Below are 10,686 nucleotides of genomic sequence, written 5' to 3' on the forward strand. Positions count from 1 at the left end.
AAAAGGGTTAACTATAGCATCATGTTAAACTGAAATATAATACGATACATTATAAAACAATATATGATCCAAGAAAAGAGGAAGATTGAAATATAGGAAGGTAAATAGTACATATATATACTGTTTAGAGGGAAAAAAAGAAGAAAAAACCACCGCATCAGTACAGCTGAGCAAACACACACACACACTCATAATACAACACGCTTCCATTTTCAATTTCCATTCACATTCACATTCCTCTCTAATCTTATCATTCATCCCAACCTTTCGCTACCTTCTTCTTACCCCCCACCCCCACTACCCTAACCACCCACCTTTCTCTTTTCTTCCTTCTTCTTCACCGTCGGTGAATCGGCGGCGTTGCTGCTGTTTCTTGAATACCGGAAAGTTATTTCTTATCTTCATCTGTTAGTTGTTGTATACCCTTTTGGCTAGTGTTTCTTCTTGTTGAGCTGAATTCTCGGTCTAGAATCTAGATGCTTCTTGTTTCTTCATTTTCCCAGTAATTCATGAGTCAACGCTGAGATTTAGGAGGTGGGTATGTGGCTTCCTGTTAATTGGTATCATGGTTGTCTCTTTGTACTCTTTCTCGACTTTTGGGGTCGTACAGAAGCTGATTAGTGCTCATCTTTCTTCTTTTTCTCTTTTCACATCGGTATTCTCAATTATTGACTTCTGATCTGTAGCTAACACTTGTCCGATCGGAATCTTTTTTTCTTTCTTCTTCTTGCTGAGAGACGTCTCTGGATTTGGATCTTAATACGCATACACACAAAGTACTTAGATGGAAGCGAGTGTGGGAGAGCGTTTTTATCATATGGGAGGAACGGATCTGCGGGGATTAGGGAAGAGGAGCTTGGAGTGGGATCTGACGGATTGGAAATGGGATGGAGATCTTTTTATTGCGACCCCTCTTCAGCAAAACCCATCTAATTACCAGAGTAGACAGTTTTTCCCCGTTGAAACAGGAAATCTGGCTTCATCCAACAGTTCATCTTCTTGTTCAGATGAAGTAAATCATGGGATGGAGCAACAGAGGAGGGAATTGGAGAAAAGGAGGAGGGTTATTGTGGTTGATGAAGATGATTCTGGGCCTCTTTCGTTGAAGCTTGGTGGCCAAGGTGAGCCAGCTGCCGACGCCGGCAGGGAACTGGGGAACTGGGATGGAGCCGCCGGAAAAAGGACTAAATTAGCTGCACCTGCTGCTACCAGAGCTGTATGCCAGGTTGATGATTGTGGAACGGATCTCAGTAAGGCGAAAGACTACCATAGGCGGCATAAGGTTTGTGAGATGCACTCCAAGGCTAGTAGAGCACTCGTTGGGAATGTTATGCAGCGTTTCTGCCAGCAGTGCAGCAGGTTTGTTCCCTATTTCTTCTTACTTATTGCCCTATCGGCTTCTTCGCGATGACTTTCTGCAGCTTTATTTATGTTTTAGCACGCTTCTCTGCTGTAAGATAGTCTATCAAAAGTTCTGTTTCTTTTTCCTTTTGGGGTTTGGGTGTGGGGGAGGCAGGTCTTGGGAAGGAAATTGTACAAAAAGAGCGGACAGACTATAAATGATTAATATAACTGACTTAGAATAATTTGGGGTTGAGGTTCAGTTGATTGATTAATTGAGTGATGGTAATTCTTGTGAATCCTACCGAAAAAATCATATCTTTTTTGTGTTTGATTGCTTTTGCTTGGGTTGTATAAATTATTATGTGGTTATATTCCATAAAGTTCTGCTTTTATACTCAGGTTTCATGCTCTTCAAGAGTTTGATGAAGGAAAACGAAGTTGTCGTAGACGCCTAGCAGGACATAATAAAAGGAGGAGAAAGACACAATCAGAAACTGTAGCTAACAATAATTCATTGAGCGATGGCCAGGCTAGTGGTTATTCCTTGATGAGCCTGCTAAAGATACTCTCCAACATGCACTGTGAGTAATTCCTAGATTTCCTTCTGATATGTTTTGACTTCGCAAATTATTTGACATGTTCCTCAATTATTCTTTTTGGTTCTGAATTGTTTTGCTGCTTGAGCTATATAATTCACTGCAAGGTTATGATTTCATCAATTGCAGCAAACGGAGCAAACCACACTGAAGATCAGGACCTTTTATCTCATCTACTAAGAAGCCTTGCCAGCCAGGGTCCCACAAATGGGGATAAAAGCTTATCTGGACTTCTACAAGAATCTTCAAACTTGCTGAACAATAGGTCAATTCTTCGAAATCCAGAAATAGCTTCCTTGATCTCAAATGGTTCACAGGCACCTCCTAGACCCAAAGAGCGTCAGTTCACTAATTCGGCAGCTGAGATGCCCCAGAAAAGGCTAGAAGATGCGCGGACTGCTTCTTCTCAAAGTCCAGGCATTTTGTTTCCCATTCAAAGCAATTCTCAAGCTTACACACCAGGCAGGGAAAGTACCACTGGCAGGAGCAAGTTAATTGACTTCGATTTGAATGATGCATATGTTGATTCAGATGATTGTGGAGACGATATAGATAGATCCCCTGTGCCTGAGTGCCCATCTTGGTTACAACAGGACTCTCACCAGTCAAGTCCACCTCAAACAAGTGGAAATTCAGATTCCGCCTCTGCCCAGTCACCTTCCAGTTCCAGTGGTGACAATCAGGTACTCCTAAAAGCACCTACTCAGATTTGTATGTTGTACTTGTGCTGCAAATTTCATTGTTTTGGTTTCCTCTTTTGTTCTTTAATCCCATCTTTACACTCTCGTCAAGATGGAATTAAAGAACCTTTTTCAGTCAGTTTCTGCTCTCTCTGATCCTTAAGAACATGCCAATTTCTGAGTGTTGCACAATGGTCTTGTTTGATGATTGCATTATTATGTTTAGATAAAGCCTGAATGTTATTAAAAATTATCACTTTGTTGCTTAAAGCGATGAGGCTTACCAACCTTTGGTTTAACACATCATAGCGAAAGCTAAGAGCTTTAGGGAGATGTACACTTGAAACAGTGATGTTCAAAGTGATCCAAACAAGAAGTGTGGACTGGTTCTTTAGATCTCAACTTTGAGGAGTTGGATCAGCATTATTGGAGTTGTTTGACTTCTCGCTGTTTGCATCTTAGCCCAAGGACCTCATTGTTTTTTGTGCTTTTCACTTTTAAAAACATCGAATCCACCAAGCTTATATTTGATTATGTTCACTGCTGAAGTTTATGCTTCCATTGTGTACAAGACAGAGTATCTTACAAAATGAAAGATAGACAGAAGTCGACAACAACCCAGTCTCGTAACTTGATATTTATTTATTTCCCAAAATTTTGTCTGAATCTTTTTTTCATTTGATGCAGAACCGCACAGATCGGATTGTTTTTAAACTATTTGGAAAAGGTCCTAGTGATTTTCCATTTGTCGTACGAGCTCAGGTACTTAATTGGCTTATGGCACATGGTTTTAATTTTGTCGTATGGCACATGGTTTTTATTTTGTTGTATGTTTCTGGATAGCTTAAACTCCGTGTTACTTAATTCTTTTTCAAAATTTTCTTTGAATTGTTTCGAAATTGCAGATTCTTGACTGGTTATCTCACAGTCCAACGGAGATTGAGAGCTACATTAGGCCTGGTTGCGTTGTGTTGACAATATATCTGCGGCTTCCTGAGTCTGCATGGGAGGAGGTACTGTATATTAATTGAAAGCCGGTAATGTGACGTAGTTGGGATGTCTATGGAAACCTGTTTGACATGTAAAATTATTTGTTTTGTACAGCTTTCTTATGATCTGAGCTCCAGTTTGAGTAGGCTTTTGGATGTCCCTGGTGGTGATAGCTTCTGGACAAAGGGATGGATTTACATTAGGGTGCAGAACCAAATTGCATTTGTGTGTGATGGTCTGTTCAAATTTATATCTTCTACCATTTTAAATTCCTTTCCAAACCCAATATATAAAGTCAGCTAGAATATATCTTTTCTGGCGAATTTTACATTGGCAACTGTCCTCCATTGAGATCTTACTCTCTTTTGTTTATGTGCTGCAGGGCAGGTTCTGTTGGATATGTCATTGCCTTGTGTTAGTAATGACGACAGTACACTATTAAGTGTCAGACCCATAGCCGTGCCGGTATCTGACAGAGTTCAATTTTTAGTCAAAGGCTATAATTTAACTAAGCCATCCACAAGGTATGCATCATTATTACGTGTGTGATATTACAATGGCAAACTTCTTTTCTTCTCCCTTTAGAGGATTTTGGTGGCACATTTCCTTGCAAACTCTGTTAGTGAAGTCTATGTTTGTTTTCTTTAATTTTTGTTTCCAGATTACTTTGTGCTTTAGAAGGTAACTACCTGGATCCAGAAGCAGATAATGAGGTAGAAGAACATGTTGATGGTGGTGACAAGGATGATAAGCTCCAATCCCTTAATTTCACATGTTCTATTCCAGCAGTCGGTGGAAGAGGATTTATTGAGGTGAACCTTTTCCTCGGCTTGTCGTTTTCCTGTTTCAGCTTAATTTGTTAAATCTGATAAGAAAAGGTAGAACATTTGTCTTTCTAATGACTTAAACATGCTACAAGAATGTCATTTTATGTGGCACCCTTTCCTTTTTAGTCCGTCCCAAAAAGAATGTCACCTTACTATAATTAGAAACAATTTAACTTAAAAATCCTCAATTGATTTTCAATGAAATGATTTACAACCACACAAATATCTTAAGATTGTTTTATGCCATAAGTTTCTTAAGTCTTTCTTATTTTCTTAAACACCGTGCCAAGTCAAATGGTGCCATATGAAATAGGACGGAGGGAGTAAATTGGTTTTAAGCTACTTGTATTAGAAAATCTAGTAAGAAGTAATTTTTTTCTACTTCTATCACTGCTCAATTGAAGTAGAGAGATTAAAATGGTGAAAGGAAGAGGAGTATGAAATTGAATCAAAGAATAATTAAGGTTTCTCTAGTCAAGCCATCCTTTTAGTTGATGTTTTCTTAAGGGCTGTGCAAAAGGGGAACATAGCAAGTAAAATGGACTGGAAAGCGCATTAATGTGTTGGTGTGTATTATGATGTTTCACTCTGATTCACATTTAATATGCCTCCGAAATAGATATAACTATTTCGCCATTCGTAGTGCATAATACTTAATAGTTTTTCACTACTTCATTGCCCTTTTCCGTTATCGACAATCTCGTTCTTATGATACTTTCAACAATTTGCCTCTGAATAGCATTAGTTCATTGATTTGTGCACATCTGAATAGTAAGGTTTTCAAGTTGTGTTATCCAGAATCGTCACCTAGGCGCATTAATTACTTGATCAAGCTCTTTTAGAATGTGCAAATCTGTTCTTCCTGCAAGTTATTTCCTTCATCTGGTGATTCTTCTTTAAGTGCATAAGACACCTACCTATAGGCTCAGACAAGCTACTATTTCCCAAGTTGGGTACACACGATATGTACATATAATGATATATGTGCATCTAATTTACTCGTAAACATTCATCATTAATGGAACATATATCTACCTTGAGAAATGAATTTATTGTTTGTGAGGGAAATATATATTCTTTTTCATACTTTAGAGCGGATGACTAGGATGAATATCCAGTTTCTAGGGCTAGGTTCTTTCGACAATTATGGATGTGGCATGGAAGGTAGCAGGTTGGGAATTTACCCCAAGGGTCCTGACAAGTTTTCAACTGCTGTCAACCATAAAGCGATACTGAAATTCTAATCTTCTTCTCCAAGGCTGCCCAATTTGCTTCACTCGTTCCTTCTCGGAGAAATCTCTTTTACTTTACCATATGGCTGGGTTATTACATTATGTTTGCGCTTCTCCAAATGTTGCTTTGTACTTACTCAGAAATAAGCTGTGGGTTAACATGGAGACTTCTCTCTATGTTATCAAACTCTAAATTATGAAGGCTCATTCATATATGTCTCCACATAAGTACTCGTAGCTACTTCCATAAGACATTCACTTCATCACGATTATGCATAGGTTGCTTGCAGTATTGTAGCTTCCTCAATTTTGGAAACACTCAAATTTATTTTCTCATGCCAATTATGTTATTCAAGTCTCATAATGTACTGAGTTTATGAAGTAGACCTAGGTCCAACTTTTGGTGCCTGGTGCATTAGTTTTTACCTGTTAAAGTGTTCCCTTTTTCAACAATATATATTTAAGTAGCTCTAGAGCTAATGGATTGCCTTTTGTTCTACATTACTGTTCTGTTATGTTATAAAAGATATCTGGTGCCTATGTTCAATTTCCAAAAAGATATCTGGTACCTATATTATATGATGTAGTATGTTACAGTCAAAAGTGTTAGGAGGGAATGCATTTTTCGCAAAATCTCCCAAACAAGTGGCGTACACTCTAAGTGATGCTGAGATTCTTTTGTTTATCTAGGTTGAAGATCATGGAGTCAGCAATAGCTTCTTCCCATTTATAATTGCAGAGGAGGATGTTTGCTCTGAAATCCGTATGCTTGAGAGTGATCTGGAGTTGACTTCATCAGATTATGTCAAGGGGCATACAAATAATATTGAAGCAAGAAATCAGGCCATGGATTTTATTCATGAACTTGGTTGGCTGCTTCATAGAAATAATTTGAGGGCTAGATTAGAGCATTTTGGTCCTAATGCCATTCTCCATCCTTTGAAGCGGTTCAAGTGGCTTGTGGAGTTCTCCGTAGACCATGAGTGGTGTGCAGTAGTTAAGAAACTATTGAACATTCTCCTTGATGGAACTGTGGGTGGAGACGATCCTTCCTTGAAATATGCTCTCACTGAGATGGGTCTTCTGCATAAAGCTGTGCGTAGGAATTCTAGGCCTTTGGTAGAATTGCTTTTAACATATACCCCCACAAATGTAGCAGATGAACTATGTTCTGAATACCAATCTCTGGTTGGGGTCGGTGGGGAATTCTTGTTTAGACCCGACTGTGTAGGGCCTGGGGGTTTGACACCTCTTCATGTTGCAGCTGGCATAGATGGATATGAAGATGTGCTAGATGCATTGACAGATGATCCTGGAAAGGTATTTAATTCCTTCTGTTGGATGCATTTATTACTTTTTTTTTATGAGGCTATGATCTGTTTAGCTATCGGTATTCTCTAAACATGCTAAAATTTTCCCATGCAGGTGGCAATTGAAGCGTGGAAGAACACTCGTGATAGCACAGGTTTCACACCAGAAGATTATGCCCGCTTGCGAGGCCATTATTCTTACATTCACCTGGTACAGAGGAAAATTAGCAAGAAAGCAAACAGCGGACATATAGTGGTTGATATTCCTCGTGTTCCATCTGTTGTTGAGAACAGTAACCAGAAAGATGAAGTGTGTGCAACCACCAGCTTAGAGATATCAATGACTCAGAGAAAAGCCTTTCCTCGGCCATGCGGACTGTGTGATAGGAGGCTGGCTTATGGAAGTCGGAGTCGATCTCTACTGTACAGGCCTGCGATGTTCTCAATGGTGGCTATGGCTGCTGTATGTGTTTGTGTTGCTCTCCTCTTCAGGGGCTCACCGGAAGTTCTGTACATTTTCCGTCCATTTAGGTGGGAAATGGTGGACTTTGGAACAAGCTAATTTCACCAGTCCACAATAAATGTGATAAAAAAGTATATTAGTTTACTTGTACCAGTATTTTCGTCTTATATAAAAGAAGACTATAGGGCCTGAGATATGCTGTAGGAATAGCCCTTCAGACAGTTAAGTTGTCATACCAACTTTTTAACATATTTATTTTGTTTGATAAAAGTGTATCCTTTCATTTGGACCTAGTAACTAGGTCTAACTTTCCCTCTTTTATTTAATCTTTATTTGCATTTTGGTGATATTGAATTCTGTAAATAAGTTTGTTTTATTTGTAAAACTACAATAAGAGAACTTTTTCCTCCATCAAAGTAAGTTTTTTTTTTTTTTTTTAACATAACAATAAGAGAATCCTTGCCTGCCGGTCGTGAACTCTTTTCCTCAGAAGAAGCAATGACGGTATCAAGGGAACATGCAAAAGCTAACACTGAGTGGATGATCATGGTATTCGCCGAGATAGCTTTCTCTTCCCTTATTAATTTTTTTTTTGGGTAGAATGGCCTGAGAAACTCTCCTACTTGTCTTGATTTGACATTTCGATTACTATACTCGAAGTTTTATTTATACTCTTAAACCTGTTTAAAACTAATATTTTGAAAACCTTTGAGTGTTGTATAAGCTTATGTGATATTTATTCTGCTAAGTTGGATAAAGTGTGTGGTTACATGCCTTTGTAAGCAAGTCAACATAATAATTAGAAATTTTATAAATATTAAAATCATAGGGGGAAATGACAATAAAAAATGAGAGAGAGTATCATTATTCATAGTGGAAATCGCCATGAAAATTGTTTAAGTTATTATTTCAGAGATCCTCTTTCGCTTTCGATTAAACTTTTTTCTTTTAATTTAGGAAGGTAAATTAAAATATAATAAAGAAATTTTAGTAGATAAAATATAAAAATGACGGTGTGTTAAATTATGTGGACCAAAAGTGTCATTCATGTCAAGCAACTGAGGAATATATATGAGGGGTTTAAAATATATATTTTTTGATCGAGTTCAAGTATTTAGATGAGACTTCGAAGAATATACGAGCTTGGATGTCTTTTTTGGTTTCTCAGTGGGTGTCTGATACCCACATTAGAGTCCAACTAAATTTGGATTCGCACTAGGAAGTTTTAACGCCCATTTCCACATTTACAGGCTCTTTTTAAGGAATCACGCAAATTTCTCAATTTTTCGTGTGCATGGCCCCGGAGCACCCAATTTTTTTTCCTCAAAAACCTTTATGAGGACCTTCATAATGAGTTGGGGAACCATCACGTTTACTCACACCATTTTTTTATGCTCATTTCCGCATTTACAGGCCCTTTTTTAGGAATTGCCCAAATTCCTCAATTTTTTGTGTGAATTAGCCCATGGATCTAGCGCACCAGAGCACCCAAAACTTTTTCTCAAAAAACTTTATGAGGACATCTGTAATAAGTTGGGGAACCATCACATATGCTTACACCATTTTTTAACGCCCATTTGCACATTTACAGGTCCTTTTAAGGAATCGCGAAAAATTTCTCAATTTTCGTGTATATTATAGCCCATGGATCTGGCGCCCCGGAGCACCCAATTCCCCCCNCTTTATGAGGACTTCCGTAATGAGTTGGAGAACCATCACATATACTCACACTATTTTTTAATGCTCATTTTTGCATTCACAGGCCCCTTTTTAGAAATCGCATAAATTTCCTCAGTTTTTCGTGTGTATATTAGCCAATGGATCTTGCTCCCTGGAGCACCCAATTTTTTTTCTCAAAAAACTTTATGAGGACCTCCGTAATGAGTTGGGGAACCATCACGTATACTCACACCATTTTAATGTCCATTTCCGCATTTACAGGCCCTTTTTAGGAATCACACAAATTTCTTAATTTTTCTTGTGTATTAACCCATTGATCTGGCGCCCCAGAACACCCAAAAATTTTTTCTCTAAAAAGTTTATGAGGACATCTGTAAGGAGTTGGGGAATCATCACGTATACTCACACAATTTTTTAACGATCATTTCTGTATTTACAGACCCTTTTTTAGGAATCACGCAAATTTCTCAATTTTTCGTGTGTTAATGCTCATGCATCTAGCGCCCCAAAGCAACCAATTTTTTTTCTCAAAAACTTTATGAGGACCTCCGTAATGAGTTGAGAAACCATCACATATACTCACACCACTTTTTAACCCCCATTTCCGCGTTTACAAGCCTTTTTTTAAGAATCCCGCAAATTTATCAATTTTTCGTGTGTATTAGCTCATGGATCTGGCGACTCAATTTTTTTCTCTTAAAAAACTTTAGGAGGACCACAGTAATAAGTTGGGAACCATCACTTATACTCACACCATTTTTTTAACGTTCATTTCTGCATATAAAGGCCCTTTTTTAGGAATCACGCAAATTCCTCAATTTTTCGTGCGTATTAGCTCATGGATCTGGAGCCCCGGAGCACCCAAAACTTTTTTCCCAAAAAACATTATGAGGACCTCCGTAATGAGTTGGGGAACCATCACATATACTCACATCATTTCTTTAACGCTAATTTCCGCATTTACATACCCTTTTTTAGAAATCGCACAAATTTCTCAATTTTTCGTGTGTATTAGCTCATGGATGTGGCGCCCCGGAGCACCCAAAATTTTTTTCTCAAAAAACTTTATGACAACCTCTGTAATGAGTTAGGGAACCACCACGTATGATCACAACATTTTTTAACGCCCATTTTCGTATTTACAGACCATTTTTTAAGAATCGCTTAAATTCATCAATTTTTCATGTGTATTAGCCCATGGATCTGGCACCCCAGAGCACCCAATTTTTTTTCTCAATTTTCCGTGTATTTTAGTCCATGGATCTGGCGCCCCAGAGCATCCAAAAGTTTTTTCTCAAAAGATTTTGTGAGGACATTTGTAATGAGTTGGGANCAATTTTTCGTGTGAATTAGCCCATGGATCTAGGGCACCAGAGCACCCAAAACTTTTTGTCAAAAAACTTTATGAGGACATCCGTAATGAGTTGGGCAGTGGCGAATTTATGTGTAAAAATTGGGTTATTCGAACCTGTGGTCCTCCGACTAAACTCGATATATTACTTGTATAATTATTAAAGAACATATTAAATACACACTTGTTGAACCCATTCTTAAAGTTGTTGGA

At 38.2% G+C, this 10,686-nt stretch overlaps 1 protein-coding gene across 1 annotated transcript; it reads left to right on the plus strand.

The window, feature by feature from the left end:
* Nucleotides 1–219: 219 nt before the first annotated feature.
* Nucleotides 220–7,557, plus strand: LOC125853626 (squamosa promoter-binding-like protein 1). The gene is made up of 10 exons (XM_049533351.1): nucleotides 220–1,359; nucleotides 1,744–1,925; nucleotides 2,070–2,623; nucleotides 3,308–3,382; nucleotides 3,526–3,633; nucleotides 3,725–3,845; nucleotides 3,993–4,134; nucleotides 4,272–4,422; nucleotides 6,360–6,989; nucleotides 7,095–7,557. The coding sequence occupies exons 1-10, from the start codon at nucleotides 785–787 to the stop codon at nucleotides 7,539–7,541; spliced, it is 2,985 nt and encodes a 994-aa protein (XP_049389308.1). The 5' UTR covers nucleotides 220–784; the 3' UTR covers nucleotides 7,542–7,557.
* The last annotated feature ends 3,129 nt before the right edge of the window (nucleotides 7,558–10,686 follow it).

The sequence above is a fragment of the Solanum stenotomum genome, chromosome 1 (genome assembly GCF_019186545.1).
Source record: "Solanum stenotomum isolate F172 chromosome 1, ASM1918654v1, whole genome shotgun sequence".
NCBI lineage: Eukaryota > Viridiplantae > Streptophyta > Magnoliopsida > Solanales > Solanaceae > Solanum > Solanum stenotomum.